The sequence below is a fragment of the Ictalurus punctatus genome, chromosome 13, assembly GCF_001660625.3.
Source record: "Ictalurus punctatus breed USDA103 chromosome 13, Coco_2.0, whole genome shotgun sequence".
NCBI classification, from domain to species: Eukaryota; Metazoa; Chordata; class Actinopteri; order Siluriformes; family Ictaluridae; genus Ictalurus; species Ictalurus punctatus.
The window spans coordinates 13,042,475-13,066,649 of record NC_030428.2 but is presented as its reverse complement, the minus strand read 5'-3'; the positions used below and the strand labels follow the sequence as shown (position 1 = coordinate 13,066,649).

The window sequence follows — 24,175 nt, the reverse complement described above, 5'->3', positions numbered from 1 at the left end:
CTGACATCTGTGCCGGACCTCTCTAATGATTTTGTGGCTGAACAGGCAAATCCCAACAGTCACCCTCCAAAATATGGAATGGAATGGTATGTTCAAGAAGCACACACGGGTGTGATGGTTATGAGACCACAAACTGTTTGTCATATAGTGTTTTTCAATTAGCCCTCTTGCCTTGTGGATGGGGTCATCCTGATAGAGAACACTTCCTTCAGGACAGAAATGTTTTGTTTCATCACAGGATAAAGATCATTATGATCAGTCAGAATAACTTTGTATTGATTTGAAGTGACATTTCCCTCCAAGGGAATAAGTTAACATAAACCATGCCAGCATAATGTCACCTACATCACAACAAAAGCACCAGTTTTCCTTTCATTTGTGTGCTGTTGCTTGTTTTAGCAGTTTTCCACTAGGTGACATGCTAAAGATTCCTAGAGGTAATTTTTTTTGACAGTTCCAACATACTTAATAAATATCATATATCTCGATCAGTGCATTATTCAGGAACGTTTTCTTAAGCATACAAATCAATCACGTTAGTCGATGAATTGATGTGGGAGTAGCAAATAGAAAATTCAAATAAACGTGCTCTTTATTTTTAAAAAAAAGTGCTTCGAGCTTTTGAGTTGTATTTCTTACAATGACAATGGTGTGATGTGGCTCGATTAAAACTTAGTATAATGCACTTGTAATGAGCATTCGTAAAGAACAATTTAATAAAAACCTCTCTTTAAAATGGGTTGCAGCTAAAAGATACACAACAGCTGGTAAAACATGCTTTAAAATTCAATTTCACAGTTGTTCACATGTACCAGTGTAAAACATGCACATTCTATAAACTAAGAATATAAATTTATCCAAATATTACATTAAAAAAAAAAAAAAAGTCAATAGTTATTGATAGTTAAATATAGATTATTTACAATATTCTGCAATGAACATGGAACAAACATTTTACAGGTTACAGGTATGTACTAAGGTTGTCAACAGTAGCAAGGTGGAAGTACTCAGGCTGCTCACTATCAGTCAGCTCTGAGTGACCTCTGAGCTTCCTCTGACCTGCTGAAAGTGTCTTCCTCTTCGCAAGACTCGGAGACCGCTGCTCCAGACAACTCTTTATCATCTCTGCCAGGTCTTGCTGCAGACGCTGGAAGTTTTCACTACCATCACCAGTGGAAGAATACAGTAGTTTAGCTTACAAGAAGATTTACTCTATATCTTTTATGTACTGTAAATAGCTGCAGACTGTAGTTTTATAATGTGGACTTGCAAATAATCATATTTTTTAACATGTAATGCTAGCTACAATGAACCCTGTATAATAGCCTGGGGCAGTGTATAACATCTGAATATCCCCTTGTGTGTGTGTGTGTGTGTGTGCGCACATGCATGTTAAGATATTCCAACAAGGTCATGAAATAAGTTTGCAAAAATACTGCTGTCATTCGACAGTCATTCCTTATAATCTTTCTGCTGAAGTAGTGCAATTTCTAAATATCAGGAACCCAGGTGGTTACAGTTACAAACACATAACTAGTTCACACTGAATAAATGAACTTTATTTCTCTGAGACAGCTGAATATTATTGATGGACAATACTAGTTGTGAAACATATGTTATACAAAATATATATACAGTATGCTGGTGCAAATTATTTAGAAAATACAATACTCTCATTCTGTTTGAATGACTAAATATTAAGTAATGAATGAATATGAAAAGGTGTCTGACTCACGCTGTTGGGGGTGTAGGCAGGTTGTAGTTTTGTCCAGTAACCCCTGTTAACCAGTATGTTGTCTCCTTTCCTTTACCCTAATGATGATATTGGTAATGGCATAAAAATAATGGTGTAATGGTTAAAAAAAAACAAACAAACAAAAAAAAAACTTGTTTTTCTGTAGATGCATTAATTTGTGATCTACATACATTCACAAATTCTATTTCTTAAAAGAACAGACATACCTTTAAATATGTCTCTCCTCGCTTCATATATTCAAACTTGCAGTCAGCCCGCTCAATAATGTTGATTGTTGACTGACTTACATGGATTTTCAAGGCTATGTCAGATATGGATAATGAATAGCAATCTATAATCAATTTGCCAGACAATTTTTAACACTGCAATTTTAATGCTAGGAATTTCTGTGTGGAACTGATACAAATAAGTGAGTATTGGAGCTTAAAGTCCCCATGAAGTTTTGTGGCTTTTAGCATGAATATGTCGGCCTTAAGGTTATCTATAAGGTAGTGTGCTCCAAAGCAATTACAAAAGTCACATTTAGAAGATATATGCATTAAAAATTTACAGTCTCTCTCCCTACCAGCAATACAGATCAACAATTTTGATGACATCATTCTGCATTTCAGCTTCTCATCAGATTTTCTGTCCAATCAAATGCTAGAATCTGAAGTGTCCCGCCCCCAACATTCCAAAAGTCCTTGATATGAACTGTCAAATATGGCTTAGGCCTGGCTGTGAGATAAGCTACACGCTATTTGCTATTTTAAAAGGGGGAGGAACCGCTCTATATGTCCTGCTCTGACTTCCTGTTTCAGTGGAAATTACATCAACGTTGCCATTTCAAGGCACTTCACGAGGACTTTAAGGAAAACAGAACAGAAAAATCTAATAGAGACAGTAAATAACACATTTAGTTGTGATACATACGTAATCCTGTGGACTCCATGCGAGAAGCAGTGTTCACTGTGTCTCCAAACAGACAGTATCTGGGCATCTTAAGCCCCACAACACCTGCAGCACAAGGACCTTTGCATAAAAGAAGTAATAGTTATTTAATTTAATTTAAATGAACACTATCTAAAACAGAACTTTTGTGAAGAGTCAGAACAGTTTGAACTCAGTCAGAAGACAAAACTTCTGTATAAATCAATTTGTACATGATTTAAAATTAAATATTAACTATCTTTTTTTTTTTTTTTTTTTAAAGAAACAAACAATGATATTAGTAATCACCTGCTTGCTGCTCTGCTGTATGTGAAGTAAATTTTATTTGTATCCATTTATTTAATTGTAATTGTGCTTAAACTCAAGTAATAGAAATATTCTAGAAATATCAGGGAAAATATTTGTTCTTTCTACAGGCCTCATCCTGATCATGATTATACCTATACCTAATTCTGAGCAGAAGATACAGCTCAGCAGCCAGCTAAAACAGCAAGTGAATAGTGTTTAATCCTGCTATGCTGGTAATCTTCAGTTCTGCAACTTTGTATTTGTATAAGCCACCTTCCCTCAGCCTGCCTACATAACAAAAATACCTGGGCCCCACACATCGCAATACCTGAGTGCACCCCTATACGGATCCATACAGGCAAGCCAGGCAGGTGGCGCAACTCAAAAGTGCCCATGAAGGAAAGGATGTCCAGCGCCATATGGCAAATATCCATCACATGTCTGTCTCCATTTCGCCGTGGGAGACCCGACACCACCATGTACGCATCACCAATTGTCTCCACCTGAATCAGAAACAGGCAAATAGATAATGTCATATGGTATTTACTGAAGCACAAAATGGATTGTGCACAAATACTGTTTGAATGTGATGTAGATTCATCTGCAGAGCCACCTTGTAGACATCATGATGGTCGAGGATGCTGTCAAAGTTTTTGTAAATGTCATTGAGCATGTCCACCACCTCCATGGGTGTGCTGTAGTGACAAAGGGTGGTGAAACCCACAATATCACTAAAGTAGATAGTGACCTCATCAAACAGCTCAGGCTCCACACTGCCAGTCTCCTTCAGAGAGCGTACCACTGGCCTAGGGTATACACATGATTTTAGCTCAAGACTGTGTCTTTATAAACTTTACACAGCTACAACTACACATAAAACACTTGAATAGTAAGGCACCCTATATCTGAAATAGAGGAAATGTATCATTTTATGTGTTCTGAATATGCAGTCTGAGGACAGTCAAGCTCTATTGTTGAACCTTACCCTGGAAGAAGCATGAAGTTGAGATTGTCCGCTCTATCTCTCTCTGCCTTGTACAGAGCTGTGCGCTCTTCCACCAGGTGCTCTAGGTTATGGGAATACATCTGTAGCCGGCGAATTAGATTTCCCATGTAACTCTCATTGGCCTGGTTGTGCAGACTATAACAAAATTTACAAACATGTTTGTAAAACTAAAGCAACTTCTATAGTAATCCTAATTTAGGAAAAAATATCACCAGTTACTTTCTATCATTATGCAATCAGGACTGGAATGTGAATACTATGCCTGGCTATACAGTAACATATCAACTGTAAGTTATAAAACTTATACCTTTACCTCTTTTTTCACCAATACAGATTAAAATAGTTATTATTTGTTATAATGTATTATTGCACTATGTGCACTGCCTTACTTCCTGTACTGCTGTGTGTACTAACTTGTATTATATTTAGCATTGCATTTGCCTCATCCTGTCTCTTACTTTGTATATAAAGTTTGTTTCACCTGAGAGAACAGTTGTTACCTGACAATCTTTCCCAAAGTGCTTTCAATCTTTTTGAAATCTGGTCTTTTGTCAGGGTCTTCATCCCAACAGGATTTAATAAGTAAGTACACCTGAAACCATGGATTATGGCAGAAAACACAATACAAGATAGGTCTTTTTTGTTTGCCCTGGCATTTAACAGAAATGTATTAAAATACCATTAAAATAAGATAACATTCCTTTACATAAGATACACAAACACATACAGTGCTGTGAAAAAGTATTTGAACCATATTGGTTTCTTCTTTAGTATTCTTTTTTTTTTTGTATATCTCAGACTAAAATCTTTGAGAAATTAAAAGAAAATCTAAGTTAAATCAAAGGCAACCTGAGTAAAAAATAAAGTACAGTTTTTAAATGATAGTTATTTATTGAAGCAAAAAAGTTATCCAATACCAACTGAGCCAGTGTAAAAATGCATTTAACCCCGTAATAACTAATTCCCCAAATCTATGAAACTGCATTTATAACGGGGTTCAGCTGGACTAGACGCAAACAGGCCTGATTACTTCAAACCAAGTTCAATCAAATCTAAATTTAAATAGAACTTTTTCAACAGTATGAAGTTGGTTAAAAGGTCTTACGCAGTAACACACTATGCCAAAACTGAAAGAAATTCCAGAAATGATGAAGAAGGTGATTGAAATACATCAGTCTGGGAAGGGTTACAAAGCTATTTCAAAGGCTCTGGGACACCAAAGAACCACAGTGAGAGCCATTATCTCCAAATGGAAAAAACTCAACATAGTAGTGAACCTTCCCAGAAGTGGCCGACCTTCCAAATTCCTCCAAGAGCACAGCAATGACTCATCCAGGAAGTCACAAAAGAGCCAAGGACAACATCAAAGGAACTACAGGCCTTTCTTGCATCAATAAAAGTCACAGTTCATGACTCCACGATCAGAAAGACACTGGGCAAAAATCACATCCATGGAAGAGTGGCGAGGTGAAAACCACTGCTAACCCAGAAGAACATTAAGGCTTATCTGAACTTTGCCAAAACACACCTTGATGATCCTCAAACCTTTTGGGCATAGGTGAGTAGAGTAGACAAACATTTTACTCAAGTACAAGTAAAACTACTTTTAAAAAATACTGTTACTTAAGTAACAGTAAAAGTAATAATGTAAATAGTTACTTGAGTAAGAGTAATAAAGGATCCAATGAGAAGATGCTAGTTACTTCAAAAGTGATTAAAATGAAGGGAAAATCCTGGAGGAACGCCACTAAATGTAGCGAAGTAAAAGTACATTTCTGTGATTAAAAATTAACTTGAGCAAGAATATAAGCATGGCCAGTTAAACCTTCTCTTAAAAGTTTTCTTTTATTCAAAAAGTCTCTCAAGTAAATGTAACAAAGTAAATGTAGCACGTTACTACCCACCTCTGCTTTTGGGAGAATGTTCTGTGGATTGATGAGTCGAAAGTGGAACTGTTTAGACGACAGTGGTCCCATTACATCTGGCGTAAACCAAACACAGAACTCCACAAAAAGAACATACCTATCATACCTACAGTCAAGCATGGTGGTGGAGGTGTGATGGTGTGGGGATGCTTTGCTGCTTCAGGGCCTGGGCAACTTGCAATAGTTGTGGGAAACATGAATTCTGTTCTCTACCAGAAAATCCTAAAGGAGAATGTCCAGTCTGTAAATTGAAACTCAAGCACAACTTGATTATGTAGCAAGACAATACTCCAAAGCTTAGGGGTAAGTCTTAGTCCTAGAAGTAAGTGAAAGTATGATCTCCAGTTATCGGAAGTGTTTGGTTGCAGTTATTGCTGCTAAATGTGGCACAACTAGAATTTAAGTTTAAGAGGGCAATTAGTTTTTCCCATTGGTGATAGGTGTTGGATAACTTTTTTTTACTTCAATAAAAATAGAAAGAAAGAAAAACTGTATTGTGTGCTTACTCAGGTCTTTGTTGCCTTTGTTTTATGTTGTATTTCATTTGAAGATATAAAATTATTTACAATGAGATATACACACGTAAAAACAGAAGCAATCAAGATGGGGCATTTCACAGCACTGTATACATACAACCACACACACCTCTAGTTCTTTTTCACTTGCAGTTTCAAAGTTTAGGTCAGGCCTGAAAAAACACAGCATTCGGGGATACTGCACATGGTCCAACTTTTCTGTTCAAAGAGAAGGATGGATGTATATATTTAAGATATATGTATGTATATTTAAGAATGTGTTACAACTACTACAACCTCACTGAAACTGGATATGGTATGGACAAATCTAACTAGTGAATCTAACCAATAGTTATCCAGCAGGGGTCAGTATGTGTATGACTGAGGTGTAATCTATACACTCTCACCAGCTTTATCAGAACAGGCCTTGGTGTAGAATGTGCATTTTCTCAGCATGATTTCCTGTGCAATTATGGCAAAACTATAAACATCTCCCTTCTGAGAAATGCCCTCTTTTCTTAAGTGCTCTGGAGCAGTCCACAGATCTGTGAGGAAGAAAAAAATTCTAGTTGAAGAAGAAATAAAATCCTGTTCAGTGTAAATGCAACAACTGAGGAACACTGACCTCTGTCTGGACTGATGAAAGTATTAAAACCAAAGCCGGTAATTTTCACTACCATACGATTATCAGTGACACAGTTGGTGGACTTCAGATGGCCATGGACTTCAATGTTGCTTGCGTGAAGATAGGACATGCCCTGCATGGCATTATATTAAAGACTTTATGCTACTCAGAAAAAGATATGAACTCAAACAATAAATAAGTGTTCACATACCTTTGCAATGTCATACATGACAGAAATTTTGAACTCCCAGTCCATGAAGGTCTCCTCTGGGTATGAAATCCTATCATTAAGTACATACTGAAAGAATATGGACATCAAAAATATGTGTAAATCTGAGCTGAACCAGTGTATGGTCAACTTTAAGGTCATGTTATCTGTGCTGCTCTACGCACCCTCAGAGATCCTCGCTCTCCGTACTCAAACACTCCAAGAACCTCATGATCAATCTTTACTGTCCCATAGAATTTTATTAGGTTGTAATAATCTATTTGTAATAGCTGAAAAGAAAGTAGACCAAAGAAAAAGTTGTCTTCTATTTCAAATACATTTTATTGTTTCAAGAAATATAAAAACAAGTGTTTACAGTTGAGGCCAAGGGTTTACACACACCTAGGCTGAAGACGCTCAAGCTCAATTTTGCACAACTCCACTCATTTCATCTTACAATACATTTCCTCTGTTCAATCAATTAGGGTATGTACTTTATTTCTATAAGAGCTTATTTCAAAATAATAGTAATTAATAAAAATGTTTAAAAATTATTTCAGCTTTTATATCAGAATATATCAGATTTTCATTGGGTCAAAACACTTTCAGTGGGTTTACATACACTTTGTTAGTATTTGGTGGCATCAATCCATCCATCCATCCACCTTCTACCGCTTATCCTTCCTTCAGGGTCACGGGGAATCCTGGAGCCTATCCCAGGGAGCATCAGGCACAAGGCGGGGTACACCCTGGACAGTATTTGGTGACACTGCCTTTTAATTGCTTAACTTGAATAAAACACTTGGGATAGCCTTCCACAAACGTCTCAAAGCTAGATTGGCAAAATCTCCTGATAGAACTGGTGTAACTTAATCAGGTCTGTGGGCCTCCTTGCTCAGACACACTTTTTCAGTCCAGTCCACAATTTTTTTTTTACAGTATGAGATTCAGTGCAGGGTTTTGTGATGGCTTCTTCAATAATTTCACTTTGGAGGTATGCTTAGGATCACTGTCCTGCTGTAAGACCCAGTTGGAACCAAGTTTTAACTTTCTGGCTGATATCTTGAGATGCTTCAGTATTTCTAGATAATCCTCCCACCGCATGATACCATCTATTTTCTGAATTGCACTTTTCCAGCAAAACACCATCACAACATGATGCTGCTAACCCATGCTTCACCACGTTCTTTGAATTAAATCCTCACCCTGTTTAATCCATACATTGTGCTGATCATTATGGAACACCTATCTAAAAGTGTGGTGATCACCCGATTTTCCTTTCCCTCAAGCCTTCATGCCATGGCATGGTAGGTCTCCTAACTGGTTCCTTTGTTTGTACAGATGCTCATGGTATCTTCGGTTGTTTGTAAATTGCCCCAAAGGAGGAACCCTACAATAATTTTTTCTGAGGTCTTGGCTGAGTTGCTTGGATTTTCCCATGGTATCAAGGGCAAAGAGACACTGGCTTTAAAAGTAGGCCATTTTACAGCCAAAGTTGGACTCCCAATTACATCCAAAATATCACAGTTGGCCAATCAGAAGCTTCTAAATGTCATTACATCAATTTCTAGACTCGTCCACACTAGTTTAGGAAACAGTTAACTTGGTGTATATAAAATTATAACCCACTGGATGGATCATGTATGGTAATATGAAATGGGTGGAGTTGTGGAAAAACTGACATTGAATATCATTAGCCTAGGTGTACGTACAACTTTTGGCAAGTGGTTGTTGCAAATAGAGTCCAAAGCATCACAAAGAGAAAAAAGAACGTTTGCTTACTGCATTAAGTGCTATTCTCTGTCTTTCACTGAAGTAGCCATCAGAGTGCTTCAGCTCTTTAAGGATTACAATCTACAACAACAAACATGCATGTTATGTTGAAATAACTGAATATTGAACAGGCAAGTTGATGAGAGAGCTACTAGAAGAATGATGACAAATCACCTTTTTATCATAGCGTGCCCGGCGAATCTTCTGACACGTATCTTTCCAGGCATCCTCATCAATCTGATTAACCAGATAGAATGAAATTATTAATAGTCTATTACCTCTAAATGAATTTGATTAAATGTGGTTAAATGGACTGAGTAGCTGTTTATTGATGGACTCTATCATAAAAGCAAGATATATGAACAGATCACTGAAACCTGAAACATGATACTGTAAAAAGATCAACATAGTTCATTTATAATAATTTCATGGTACAGATATCTACTACTTGGTTGATGTGTTTCAATGTATTAACAAGTTTGGCCCAATGGAAAGGTACAAATAAATTTTCAGTGTTAAAAAAATACTGTGAAAACCACTTCTGAAAAGCACTTTGGAACAAATCATGTCTCACACAGTGATTTCTTTGTGTCATTCGCAATGTCAAAATGACTAGAGAAAAGTAAATGAATTAAGCTACAAAAAGATTCAAAGGCATAAGACCTAAAGTGTGAATAGATGACAAACATTACCTTTAGAGACACCATATTTCTCTCACTGGACTCTACAGGGTTAATGAGCTTTACAGGGATGTGGGACCATCGCTTTTGTTTACGGCGGTATGACCTGTTCTGCCTGGGAAAGCAGAAAGCATATATTTCTTTATGTTCTCCAAACACAAAACACTAAGTGGATAAGGAAATAATAAAATATGACAGAATCTGACGTTCTTACCAGTAAAAGACAAACGCAACTGTGGCTATCACTATCAACGCTAGGAAGCCCAGTGATATGACAATGACATTCTGCACCATCAGACCTAGACCTGAACATAAATAAGGTGAGTTAGAAATCATTGTTAAAGGGTCTGTAAATAGTAACATTCATGCAATTTTGCTGTTTAGGCATGGTTAAATTAAACTGAGAGTTCATTCTTTGTACCTACTCTAGGTATGACTTAAAGTGCATAACCTTAACAGTAAACTGCTAACAGCAAAAGCAACTAAATCAGAAAAGTCACAGCACCTGCATTATCAGCGTTAGGCTGATCATCAGGAAGTTGCTGTTGAGGCCAGATGAATGAAGGATTGACGTCGACCAGTGTTGTTTTATTATTACTGGTGTCAAACTCATACAAAACTTTGTACTGAAGGACAGAAAGGGGAACTTAAGCTTTTATGTCTGATAATACAAACCAGTTGCAAGCAGTCACTAAGGTACTGTGTGTGCTCTCTGTCAGTAATCGAGTTGTGACTTTATAAATGATTCCCACATTCCCATATTCTCCCTGGCAAATATATCTGGTGTATTCAGTTGGAGTGGTTGAAGATTTATTGCATACCTCATTGTTGATGTTGGTGTAAATCACTGAAAACACCACATCTCTATCCCCATGCTCGTCTAACGTATAATCTCCCGCAATACCTGTGATCATAAACACATAATATTCACACAGGTTTCATTTACATTATGATTTCACTAACTTTATCCGAGACTTAATTAGGAAGTCAAACAGTATTTTAAGTCTCAATTATGTTGACCTTTAAATGACACATTTCTGAAATAGTTAATGTTGACACTGTCTACATCCATGACAGGAATCCGCCAAATTTGCCTCATCACCTGCCCGAACAGCAGTACCGCATCATGATATGCGGCAATATAATCATTCATCTACAGACACAAAGACAAAAGAGCAGACAGGAAGAAACAGATACAATAAGACAAGCATAAAATCCATGTATGACAGCTTTGTGGCATGTGGACTGGTAGCAGAAAAGTGTGTAATTACTCTACAAAGTACAAAACACAATTATACATGATAAAGAAGCTGAAAAAGAAAAGCAGCAAAACCCCTGACCGTGTTGTTGGTGGTTATGGTGTAATTCCGAGTATTGGGCATTGTCAGCACCAAGACATTCTTCATAGCATCATTGGATGGTTCAAGGTAATATTTGTCACTAAAAAGAGATATATTGCAATGTTTAGTTTCCTATGTTGTTCCCCATGAGCACACTGAGTAAGACTCAAAAAGAAAGATAAGACTAAAAAAAAAGTGAAATAGCAGTGATTGGTGGATGACTGACTTGTACAGATCAATGAGAATAAAGGCAACATGGGCATCGACATCCAGAGAGCCGTTCTTCAATTGCATGATATCATCGGGAGTTCCGCATAAAATAAACACTGTGGGGAAAGCAGACACTGTTTCATGATGAACAAACATTTGCCCATTTAAAAAAGAAGGCAGGAAAACATGGAATTTATCCTTACAGTTACTTTCTCTATTATTTTTTAATGCAGCACTGAACTCTTCTTCTTTTCGGAGCACCACTTTTTTCACAACACTGGAAACAAAGGAGCCTGAGTCAACCTCTAGGGCATTCATGTACCTTGTCAAGAGGAAAAGGTAATATCTCATTAGCTTTTAAGCATCTTTGTCACATGATAAGCTGATACATTCACTGCTAAAGCACAAATAACTAAACACATTTTCAGAACAACTTGGCATTAACTGAACTAATCCTTCCCCTGAACTAAGGTCTAGCTTATTTCATGGAAAAAAAAAAAACATCTCAGGTAACTCACCAAAAGCAATCCTCTGTATTATTGTTTTTTTTGTAGATGTATGTCTTACTCCACAAAGGCTTAATATCGTCAGAGAAGTTAAAGAATCTGATAAAGAAGTTGGAGACCTTGCGAGCTGGAGGCAGTAGGCGTGTCAGGTTAGCCTTGTAGTCACAAGACAGGCCAAAACTCCCCGCTGAGATGATGGGCATATTGAGTTTTAGACCAACGTCAATACTGCCAAAGACCAGGTTACACATACAATTAAAGCAAATATTTTCATGAGAAGAAAGGACTTACAAACTGTAGCAGATCTTTAAAACTTTACTAATGTGAAAGGCATGGAGACAACACTAGGCACAACAGTTTCAACAGTAATAGAATGCCTTTTCATTAAAGAGCGCAGTGTGACATGGAAAGTCTTACCATTTTCAAGTCAATAATTTCAAGCAAAGGGCCATATTTAGAATTGAGATAGATAAGTGCATAGTGAGGATGTTATACCACAATTGTGCACATAGGTATTCAGACCGCAAACATAATTAAAAACGTATGTACTATTTAGAAATTGCATGAGAGTTACTCACACAGGGTAGATTTTGAGTAAAAGAGAGTTAAAAGAGAGTCAGTTACGCCCGATTCTGAACTATAGCACATTTTCTGGCTCAATATTGGCTCAAGCTAAGAGCACCACTGTCTGACAGTTTCATTTAACCACAATACGACATGCAGAGAGTCATCGTCTGGCCTGTAAATACTGTGAAAACTTGTTTTTATTGTTTAACATTTTGATCTTTTGTTTAAAAAAAAATGCACAAAATACTCTGCTCTCATGGATATCAAACAATTGAAAACACAACACAGGTTTATAAAAAAAAAATTCTTTGTTAAATATAGGTGTGCAACAATAATTGGCACCCTTTTAGTCAATACTTTGTGCTACCTTCCTTTTCCAAGATTGTAGGTTAGAGAATACATGGCAAGGGATCTGAGTCCATTCCTCCATACAGAATCTCTCCAGATCTTTCAAATTTCGAGGTCCACGCTGGTGGACTCTCCTCTTCAGTTCACCCCACAGGTTTTCTATGGGTTTCAAGTCAGGGGACTGGGATGGCCATGGCAGGACCTTGATTTTGTGGTCAGTAAACCATTTTTGTGTTGACATTGATGTATGTTTTGGATCCTTGTCCTGCAGGAAGAGCCAACCACGGCCCATTTTAAGCTTTCTGGCAGAGGCAATCAGGTTTTCATTTAATATCGTCTGATATTTGATAGAGTCCATAATGCCATGTATCCTAACAAAATGTTAATGCTTCATTAAATTAATGGATTCAAATGCAAGAACTTGTGTTTAAAGTTTGTCATCTAGACTCTATTGAAACCAGTCTCAGACACTTCTACTCAAGAAAAGTCTGGCAACCTCAGAGTCATGAACTACATGAAAGTGATTTGCATAATCTCAGTGAGCCTAGAAAATTGATTTAAGTAGGTGTGCAACGAAGTCTGAATATATGCAAATTTCCCCACATAAATATTGACAAAATCATTGGACTTAAGTCACCAACTCTGAATACGGCCCAACGTTAGGAATCAGTCTAACTCACTCCACCAGCTGGAAGGTTGCATAGGTACAGGATGGTCCCAGCAGAGCACAGCCAACCATTCCTGATTTCTACAACAGAATATTGGCTATGAGATTTACCAATGTGAACAGAGTAACGATCATGTCTCAAAGTTAGTACAACCTGAAATGAACTCTCACATCAAGATCTTTCAGGATCTCTATTCCCCCACAGGGGCTGCTGCTACAGCCTTTATGTCGGTAATAAACAGTTTGAAACCCATTGTAGGTTGCACTCAGGTTGTGAGTCACATCTGAAAAAAACAAAAAAAACAAAAACACAGCACCAATGAAATTACTGAAAAAATAAAAACAAAAACATGGCCTTACCTGTGGGGTTTTTTTTTTGTTTGTTGATAATGTCAGTCTAGTCAAAGTTAATGTATCTTCAACAGCATATCCTATTTGGTTGACAAGCTTTTCAAATGTATCATTGTGTTTAATGATTTGTCAGTTGTGAGTAAGTAATAGCATATAGCTAGCAAAAATCAGATATATTTTTAGGGTTCAAACAGCTGTATGTAGAAAACTACAAACAGAAAAATGATGTAGTATAACTCCTTATGCTCCAGTGCTCCTTAGCATAGATTTTACAAGTCTCTGGAACTATACTGGAGCACTGAATAATATTCTTCTAAAAGATATTTTCTCATTTGGTGTTTTGATGATGGTGGCAGAGAGCGCTCTCTAATACTATAAGAAATGTGCTAATCCTACATGATGCTGAGACATGAGATGGAAGAGACTACTCCAGTCAAGATAAAAAGGTTTCATTACAGAATAAAGGTGATTAATAAGAATAGCTTTGCAGTGACCCTTCCCTAGGGGACAGGTGGCTCCCAGAGCATATCAGGCCCACCAGTTTTTCCATTAATTTTTTACCCATCTGTACAAGTTAAATTATAATATATATATGTATATATATGTATATATATATATATATATATATATATATATATATATATATATATATATATATATATATATATATATATATATATGTTTTTAATAATATCCAATTTTTTAAAGAATTGTTTAAACTTATGTTTCATTTGAGCTCTGTACATACAAGATAAGTGATAAGTCAGTATACAACGCAGATACTGTTAGCTACTTATCATATTTTTGGCCATACAGATGTTTTATCCCATTCGGTTGGGTTACAAAAAACTAAATATTAGTAAGTTAACAGATCCATGGCTATTTTTAGTTTCGAACCATTTTATAATTTCCGCTCTCTGTTAAGGATATTCAGGACAATAAATAAATAAATAAATTATACATCTTATCTTAATCATCCACTATTATAATGGTATTATTGTGGTTATTGTAAAGTTATTATTACATTATTTTCATGATCAACTGGCTGGTAACTTTATTTGAAAATGTTTTAATCCAAGCCTCAATACTAGGTAGATTGCACATCGCCATAGTCACCAAATTAGACAAAAATAAAATCTGTTTTAGAACAAAATGATGACCTTATAATATGAAAATGTTCATTGATGTGGTTCACCAAACTACAATGACTAGGGACCTATAAGGACCACACAGGAATATATACAGCCTGACTATGCGTATTAGTTCACCAACATAAAAAAAATGTGTAGAATATCTAGACTTCTTTTGGTCATAATTATCTACAAGGAGAAAAAAAAACAAAAAAACAACAACTACCATTGCTGTAGTTGATCTCCGCGTCGAATTTAATCGCTTTCATCACCGCTGGCTGAACGAAGTTCAAACTCCAGGGAGACACGTCGTCCTGCAGCAGCACCACGTTCATCAGGTACTCACCGTTTAGGCAAGACTGGTTCAGTCCACTCGTTAGACTCCACAAACACACAAAAATCCAGTAACGCATTATTCATTACCAGCTGTTACAAGACGATTGCGTTGAATCAAAAGAAATGATCCGCTTCTCTATTTAAAAACATACAAACAAACAAACAAAAAATCTAAATTAGCTGGACTGTACCCAAATTGTCTTCACAGAATTTAACACGGTGTCATATTTGTAGGAAATCGGCCTAGATATATAAATATTTTGAGGGTTAATAGCGTAGGTCGAAGTGTCTAATAAGCAAAAAAAAATAATAAATAAATCTACAATTTAATGCCAGTTTAGTCCACTCTGTGTTAGGTTTATTGTTGACTATAAGCCTAGTCCGTGGACTACGAGAAAAGATAAAACTAATGGAAAAATACACGACGTAAAAAATGTTGACAATCAAAGCGAGATGTTTCCGTTCTCGGAGCCACTGCTCGTTAATGAACTACAGAGAGCGAGAGAGCTTGTGTAGTAATAAACCAGCTCTGTGTCTGAACTGAGACTTGCTCAGATAAGAGCATTTGAAAATGTATAGCCTACCCATCTGCCCAGTTTCTACAGCAGCAAGATTGGCTATACAATCACACTGTAAAAATTATACAGAGACACCCGGTCACCTGCTGCTGTGGTCTAACAGTGAACACACAGACCTAAACTACACATGTGATTTATTCAGTCAGATATTATCTGGCTTGTAGTGAGAACTTAGCACATCTGGATTCATGTGTTTAGTTAGTAATTTTGCTTTTATATTTTAAATAATGAGTATTTTACATGCATTTGTATAACAAGCTATCCTTCTACATGCAAGCACATAACATCACTAAAATGCCTATAGAACTGTCCCAGAAACAAGCTTCCCCATTTTTCTACTGTTCTGTATAGTGGATAATGTACATACATCTTCATGTTAAAAAACTATTTAACACAAACATTATTTCACCGTTGTTTGTCTTGGTTTATATAAAAATACTCATTTATAAAGTTTGTAAAAGCCTTTCATCATCGATTGATCTTAGTCTGAGTGAAATTCCAGTTTACATCTTGTCCTCCATATATTTTAGATTAAATCTGTAATATCATATGATTTTGATAATATGGTATCACTATTGAAGTGTCCCTCATTAGTTTGAGTCAGCTTAATATCTTTGCCTGTGATTGCAACCCAGCCTTGCAGTTTTGAGGTAAACATAAATGCTAGTTTGGTGAAGTTCTTTAGAAGGCAAAGACCACTGAAGGAACAAGTAGTAAAAAAAGGGGGAAAAAAGAGAAAGATAATTGTCTGAATGTGTCATTTAACTGAAGATATTTGAGTCCCCTTTTGATGCTCATGCACAACTTGATGTTTTCATTTTTGTGGTACAATGTAGGACAAGTCATTAATCAAATTTAGGGAAGTCATTTAGGAGAAGAATATTCATATATATCATAAGTGGGAAACAGATTTTTATAAGTAGCAGATATAAATTAACATGGACTTTGGCTATTGTGGGTTTTAATGTTTTCAATTTGACATACCTTTCATTTATTGCCTCATATAAACCTTTGTTACATTATACTTACATAATACACAGCAAAATCACCAGTGTTGATTTAACACCCACAGTGTTGAATTCACACCCTTCAGTGTTTATACGAGTCCACTGGACTCGTATAAACACTCTGGGTGTTAATTCAACACTAGGGATTTTACTGTGTATTTGTCCTCATGTTAAAAACTTGGTAGAAAAAATATAGCAGTAAATTAAGAAGACAATGAAGCTCAAAGTTCAAAGGTTGATGTGCTATGAAACTACAGTGCTGCTGATTAACTGAACTGTCATAAAAGTTGTTTGCTGCTAAGTGAACACACCTTCTGAGAAAAGACAAAACTGATGAATTTGCTACAATCAAGTGGGTACATAACGTCCTAGCATAATGCTTGGGCACCCCCAACCAAATGAAATATTTTGTTCATTTTTTAAGTGAAAAGACATGAACGATGCAGCAAACTATTACAAAAAAAATTCTGCAAATGTTAATGCACAGTTACAGTACTGAAATTATTTTTTATTTTATTTTTTTTACTTTTTGTATTTACACAGTTTGTATTTACTTCTTTTCAGGGGTGACCAAACTTTTGCATAAAACTGTATATATTTATAATTAATTTACATACTGTATTACCCAAATATATTTTCCTAATATCTTGATTTGATGACTTTGAGAGTTAATTTTTTTTTAACTTTAAGGTCTTTTAAAACTGTAATGTGTCTTTAAGGCTCTCCAGTAGTCTGCATAAGCTTCTGAAATTATGCTTGAGCATTTATCTCCTTATAGCATCTTTGCTCATTTAAAAGTCTTCTTTTGATCTTCTATGCACTGTTGTTAAAAACGGAGCAGTAAAGACAGGAGCCAAGAGCATACTAAGCATGTATAAAACAAGATTTGATTTGATTTGATTTGCAGTATCTGATTTGTCCATTGGTGCAAAATGCTCATGGAATTTGGTCAAAACAATGATGAAGTGAGTCAGCATGAGCAAAATATTTATTAGTCATATTCAGAGCCACTGACTTAAGTTAGTGTACGCTGCTAAGAAACTTACAGACAATGGTTCTTATTCAATGAAGTTGTATATGAACAAATCTGAGCAAAAGATTGACCATTCGAAAATGTTCATCAGTGCATCTGAATGATCAGACTCATGTATGGTCAGACAACTGTAAATTCAAACAACCATTTATTACATTGTAGACAATAAAATTACAGTTACACTGAAGGTGGGGAAGAAGTGAATTTGAGTGGGGTATTTGGTCAAATACCCAATGTTTATTTAATGTTCTTAAAATGCACACAGTTTGTTACAGTGAGGACACTGACAATGCAATGTCAAAATGCTTTTCACTAATGAACAGCCCATTATCAGATGGATGAGGTTTGTGAGCATTTCCAATGTTCTTAAAAAAAAATTCACTATTTTGAGCAAGGGTAGACAATATTTGAGTAGTTGTACTTTCTTACTATACTTAAGTATTATTTTGGTGTATTTATACTTGATTGTTGTTGAAATTGAATACTTGTACTCTTACCCGATTACATTTCCAATAAAAAAAAAGGAATTTTTCCTCCATACATTTTTATTTAGACCTACAAAGTACGTTATAAACCTCTACCTTATTGTGTTACACAATGTAGTTAGTGCTATAGCTAACCATGTATGTCTGAATATGGATAATCCTTTGCCCTGTGTTACTTGAGCATGCGCACCCCTGGCCCTGAGTAGCAACTATTTAACTTTCATTTGATTGCATTTTTTGGCAGAATAGTTCAACTTTTAATTGAGTAAGATTTTGACACATTATATATACTGTCACTTAAGCATAATTTCTCAGTACTTTGTCCACCCCTAACTGTGAGGTAAGGTAATTAAAATTTCCACTTACAGAAATTTAACATTTGTTCTATGATTATTAAGAATATAATTATCACTGTTCGTCCACATGACACTAACATTTTGGTTGTCAGTAGTCTCAGTAGTATGTAATAACAATGCACCGAAATAATGAAATCAACTTCACCCTAAAATATAAATAAATAAATAAATAAATAAATAAATACAGACAGACAGACAGACAGACAGACAAAGTCAATGCTATCCAGATGGAGACTTTATGTTTTTATATAACTTCTACTGCTATTTTAAAAGCTCAGTCAGTCCTGCCAAACTAACTTCTAACTCCAGTTAGTTACACCACCTTCCAAATAGTTTATAGCACATATTTGCCAAGCTAAAGACCCAGAAGTTACACGACCCCAAATCCATCCATAACCTACTTACACATAACACCATTTCAAGCTTATGTTAGTAAATATATATAAAGATATTTAATGCCTTCAGCTATTTTGTAACACTGTATTTCCCTTCTCCTTGTCAGAATGCGTCCTGCCCAAACTTCTGTTATTCATTCTAGCAAGAGTAATGTCTGAGCTATGAGCTGAAAACTTGTCCAGACCATGTCTCATGCTTTGTTCCTGGTGTAAGGTTAGTGATTACCACCTCTATAGCCTGGAACTTCAGATTCTTCGGTGGAACAGGACACACTTTGTAGGTCACCTCATCCCCCTCCACTGGTACATATTCACCCTCAATGCTGTTAAAAAAAAAAAGAAGGCACATATTATTCTTTAAAATGTCAGTGCCCCATTGATTTTACAAAATTCTAATTATGTATTATTCTAGAGTCCAATGCAGCATGCTTGATAACTCCTCTGATAGTGTACTCACTCTGAGATGTGAACAAATATATCCTCGCCTCCATGAGTAGGTCGGATGAAACCATGTCCCTGAGATCTAGAGAAGTTCTTGCAGACTCCCTTGAAAACTGGGCCAGACCTGGACCTCACAGTTCTGATAAAACAGAGACAATGATTGAGAGAAAGTGAGTCCAGGATGCATATTACTGAAAGCAAAGCAAACTCTGTCACACATTTAGAGAGATGGCACAGTCAAAACTTCTCCAGCACCCAAGTTTCATTTTATTTCTCTAACACAGTGTTTTGCTCTGACTTACGCAGAGTAGGAGCGATTGCGCTTGGTAGGAAGTGGACTATGTGGCTCCCCGGCTTGTGGCGGTTTCCTCTCCCAAACATGACTGCCCCCTCTCAGAAAAGGGAAAGAGAGTGGGAGAGGAGTGTGGGGTTTGTGCAGCAAGGGATCAGATGAGGATGAAGTGTCTGAATCAGTCATCATTCAGAGGAGTCCGAGCCCTCTGAACCTGCAGGCTTCACAGGCTGAAGACTAACCAGCTGGGCCACAAAGGAGTAGATTCAGAAGCAGAAAAGCACTGCAGAGAATCACAAATTAATCTACTTAACAGAGTGTCGATAACAATCCAGCATCAACTACAATGTGAACATGCAATAGTTATGACAATAAAGCCATTTCTTAGTAGAAAGTTTATTAAGTACATCTGCATTGTTGCTACACTAATTGCTCATTTTATCAGGTACATGATGTGTTTACTGACTTTAGCTCATTTCCTGTTACACATCATTGCACTTTGTCCATCAATGGAAAGGGACCACCACCACAGCACCTTGTTTGTATGCCTTGTAGGTGTGCAGTTACAGCATATAACTCATATTTTTCATGCACAGTGTTTCTATAGGCCTTCATCAGTGATCACACTACAGGACTGCTGTTGGCAGACTATTCTCAGCCCAGCAGAGATACTATACTAAGGTGTTTAAGAATTCCTGCAACGGAGTATACACGACTCCAATCAGTGCCATGTAGACTACCGTGTCAACATCACAGAGAATGGTCCGCCACCCAGATATTGTTGAGTCGGCAGTTGTCCTGTGGTAGTTCCTTTTCGTCAAATGCACAAAGTTAAGATGGGCTGACAAACATGCATAGCAACAGACCAGTGGCGGCTGGTGGTTTTTAAAATGGAGGAAGCACATGTGTCTTTTACTGAAGTATAATAGAATAATATTTTATTGTAAATGACATGTTTTATCTGTTTCATCTGTTGGTCGCTCCTCATGAGCAAAAGCATCAAAAATAATTTCCAAAATCAGGTCAACAACATTAGTATTGTTTCCCAGCTAATTTGCTAACTAACTAGCTCGATTTCACTGAAGGTAGTGACAAATGAACCTGATGAAAGGACCAATGAGTGAGTACTGCTAGAAGACAGGTGCACCTGTAAATAGATGTACCTTTATTTTCATACAGTGGAAGCTCGAGGGGGGAAACAAGTAGTCTAACGAAAATGATCTGAAACCAGAATATTTCTGTCATTTTAATAAATTGTGGGCAATAAAGGTGTAACATAAGCTGGAACACCAACATCATAACGTTGCAACAGAGAGCTCTCAGTAATTAAGTGTGGCTCTGAAGAGGTGTCATTTTTCAACTCCATAAAAACTGGGCGTAAATGGAAATGATCTCCAAGTGAGAATGTGTTGTTCGCCTTTTATTACATCGAGCACATGCTCAGAATAACACACGGAACCTAATGATCATTAGTCTCCTTCCAACCCGTTATTGTTACAGCACGTTTACCCAATTCACGCACTAATGTAACACGAGTCGCGACATAAAAACATCACGCTGGCGCTAGGCAAACCCACAAGCTTTGCATTCCCTTGTAAACATGAACGCGTCATAAAACCAGCATGGCGTTTTATTTATAACGGAATGTGGAGCATGGATGGAGCTGACTACCGAGGACGCTCTCGCTCTTACCGTATTTTCAAAATGTCCGCGGGTGTAATAGGTCTATTCTTCACTCTGCTGCCATGTTTATGTTAAGCTGATCCATGAGAGGCATACAGCTGTTTATTCATATAGAAAACACAAACCCCGGCTGAGCTTACCCAATGATGTGCTGGAGGAGGAGGAGGAGGAGGAGGTCTGGATGTGCTTTTTCTAGAAAAAAAAATGGGGGGCGGGGGAGGTTAAAGCGTACACTCATTCACACATCAGGTGGTTAGATGTGAATCATCGATTATTCAGTTAAATGGTATTTATATAGCGTTTTTAATAATAGACATTGATACAAAGTAATAGAATTAGCCAGAGTTGTATCTAGGGGGTCGTGGACCCCACAGTCCTCCACTCATATCATATACGGTATAACATATGACCATGGAGGCCCACATCTACATTATTATTTTAAAAGATTAATATCATATCACTGTGACGCAGTATATTTACTTGTAACATATCATGGTAATGTTATTGTAAAAACTTTTTTTTCCCTCAAAAGTGTTTGCAGTTACTCATTGTCTTCATTTTTGATGAAGATAATACGCATCTGCATAATATTTTATTAAATAAAGCTAATAAATGTATCCATCCAAGAGAAGTGAATTGTAGTCACATTTTCTTGACAGTATTGTTATCTTAAAATATATCACATCAGCGACCAGTGGGTATTTTTTCAACAGATGGGTATTTTTATTTTATTTATGTTTATGTTATTTGGGAAAACTTCTTTCATGAAGTTGTTGTGGTTTTCATTAAACTCTCAGGCATACAAGCTGTAACTGTAATATGTCTAATACTGTAATATAAATACTGCTGATTTAGTGGGGCACCTGGGCAGTGGGGGCCCCTATAATTGTCATCACCTTTCACCCCACTAGACGACTCTGGATTTAGCCTATAATTACATCCCTAATGAGCAAGCCACGACAGTGGCTAGGAAAACCTTCCTGAGACGACATGAGAAAGAACCCTTGAGCAGACTCAAAGGGAACCCATCATCTTTTGGGTAACACTGGATAGTGGGATTATTAATCGTTCCTCTTCTACAAAAAAAAGTGGGCATGAAAGGATGTTCAGTAAGAGCATCATGGTCTTCATGATTACAGCAGCAGGTCTTAGGTACAAATCCACAGTATCCAATTGAGATATCAACCACTGAAGGTGGGTGATACTTGGGCATAATATGTTCTTAGGAAGTGCAACGTTTAGGATATCCAGTAATAATACTTATTTCAAAAGGTTATCCAAAAGTAATTTAAAAAAAAGCCCCCTTACTGTTTCATTCGAAGGGCACCATTTTTGCAGACTAAAATCATGTATAAGTACAGAACCTACAGTATCTCACAAAAGTGAGTACACCCCTCACATTTTTGTAAATATTTGATTATCTTTTCATGTGAGAACACTGAAGAAATGACACTTTGCTACAATGTGAAGTAGTGAGTGTACAGCTTGTGTAACAGTGTAAATTTGCTGTCCCCCCAAAATAACTCAACACACAGCCATTAATGTCTAAACCACTGGCAACAAAAGTGAATACAACCCTAAGTGAAAATGTGAAAATTGGGCCCAAAGTGTCAATATTTTGTGTGGCCACCATTATTTTCCAGCACTGCCTTAACCCATTAGCCATTTTCCCTCCCCAATGTCATGTGACTTGATAGTGTTACAAGGTCTCAGGTGTGAATGGGGAGCAGGTGTGTTAAATTTGGTGTCATCGCTCTCACACTCCCTCATACTGGTCACTGGAAGTTCAACATGGCACCCCATGGCAAAGAACTCTCTGAGGATCTGAAAAAAAGAATTGTTGCTCTATATAAAGATGGCCTAGGCTATAAGAAGATTGCCAAGGCCCTGACAGTGAGCTGCAGCACGGTGGCCAAGACCATACAGCGGTTTAACAGGACAGGTTCCATTCAGAACAGGCCTCGCCATGGTCGACCAAAGAAGTTGAGTGCACGTACTGGGCGTCATATTCAGACGTTGTCTTTGGGAAATAGACGTATTGAGTGCTGCCAGCATTGCTGCAGAGGTTGAAGGGGTGGGGGGGGGGTCAGCCTGTCAGTGCTCAGACCATACACCACACACTGCATCAAATTGGTCTGCATGGCCGTCATCCCAGAAGGAAGCCTCTTCTAAAGATGATGCACAAGAAAGCCCGCAAACAGTTTGCTGAAGACAAGCAGACTAAGGACATGGATTACTGGAACCATGTCCTGTGGTCTGATGAGACCAAGATAAACTTATTTGGTTCAGACGGTGTCAAGCATGTGTGGAGGCAACCAGGTGAGGAGTACAAAGACAAGTGTGTCTTGCCTACAGTCAAGCATGGTGGTGGGAGTGTCATGGTCTGGGGCTGCATGAGTGCTGCCGGCACTGGGGAGCTAGAGTTCATTGAGGGAACCATGACAGCCAACATGTACTGTGACATACTGAAGCAGAGCATGATCCCCCTCCCTTCAGAGACTGGGCCGCAGGGCAGTATTCCAGCATGATAATGACCCCAAACACACCTCCACGACGACCACTGCCTTGCTAAAGAAGCTGAAGGTGAAGGTGATGGACTAAACCCTTTTGAGCATCTGTGGGGCATCCTCAAACAGAAGGTGGAGGAGCACAAGGTCTCTAACATCCACCAGCTCTGTAATGTCGTCATGGAGGAGTGGAAGAGGACTCCAGTGGCAACCTGTGAAGCTCTGGTGAACTCCATG

At 37.3% G+C, this 24,175-nt stretch overlaps 2 protein-coding genes across 4 annotated transcripts; both read right to left on the bottom strand.

Moving 5' to 3' along the window:
• Positions 1–539: 539 nt before the first annotated feature.
• gucy2cb (guanylate cyclase 2Cb) lies at positions 540–16,200 on the bottom strand. Of its 2 annotated transcripts, none has more exons than XM_017482618.3 (27): positions 15,052–16,200; positions 13,516–13,628; positions 13,358–13,425; positions 11,775–11,990; positions 11,460–11,578; positions 11,273–11,372; positions 11,047–11,146; positions 10,727–10,859; positions 10,528–10,610; positions 10,212–10,332; positions 9,921–10,011; positions 9,719–9,821; positions 9,201–9,263; positions 9,036–9,107; positions 7,439–7,543; positions 7,257–7,343; positions 7,046–7,178; positions 6,828–6,965; positions 6,551–6,639; positions 4,481–4,572; positions 3,960–4,115; positions 3,588–3,780; positions 3,303–3,477; positions 2,669–2,767; positions 1,963–2,057; positions 1,736–1,812; positions 540–1,160 (listed from the first exon to the last, which is right to left on the bottom strand). In XM_017482618.3, the coding sequence occupies exons 1-27, from the start codon at positions 15,236–15,238 to the stop codon at positions 962–964; spliced, it is 3,207 nt and encodes a 1,068-aa protein (XP_017338107.1). In that variant the 5' UTR covers positions 15,239–16,200; the 3' UTR covers positions 540–961. The 2 variants fall into 2 exon arrangements, with proteins under 2 accessions (XP_017338107.1, XP_017338108.1); XM_017482619.3 differs by having other exon boundaries at positions 9,921–10,005.
• Positions 16,201–17,716: 1,516 nt separating this feature from the next.
• csdc2a (cold shock domain containing C2, RNA binding a) lies at positions 17,717–22,864 on the bottom strand. 2 transcript variants are annotated; one of them, XM_017482729.3, is made up of 4 exons: positions 21,572–22,864; positions 19,759–20,031; positions 19,473–19,595; positions 17,717–19,338 (listed from the first exon to the last, which is right to left on the bottom strand). In XM_017482729.3, the coding sequence occupies exons 2-4, from the start codon at positions 19,935–19,937 to the stop codon at positions 19,176–19,178; spliced, it is 465 nt and encodes a 154-aa protein (XP_017338218.1). In that variant the 5' UTR covers positions 19,938–20,031; positions 21,572–22,864; the 3' UTR covers positions 17,717–19,175. The 2 variants fall into 2 exon arrangements, with proteins under 2 accessions (XP_017338218.1, XP_017338217.1); XM_017482728.2 differs by having other exon boundaries at positions 21,441–21,577.
• Between the last annotated feature and the right edge of the window lie 1,311 nt (positions 22,865–24,175).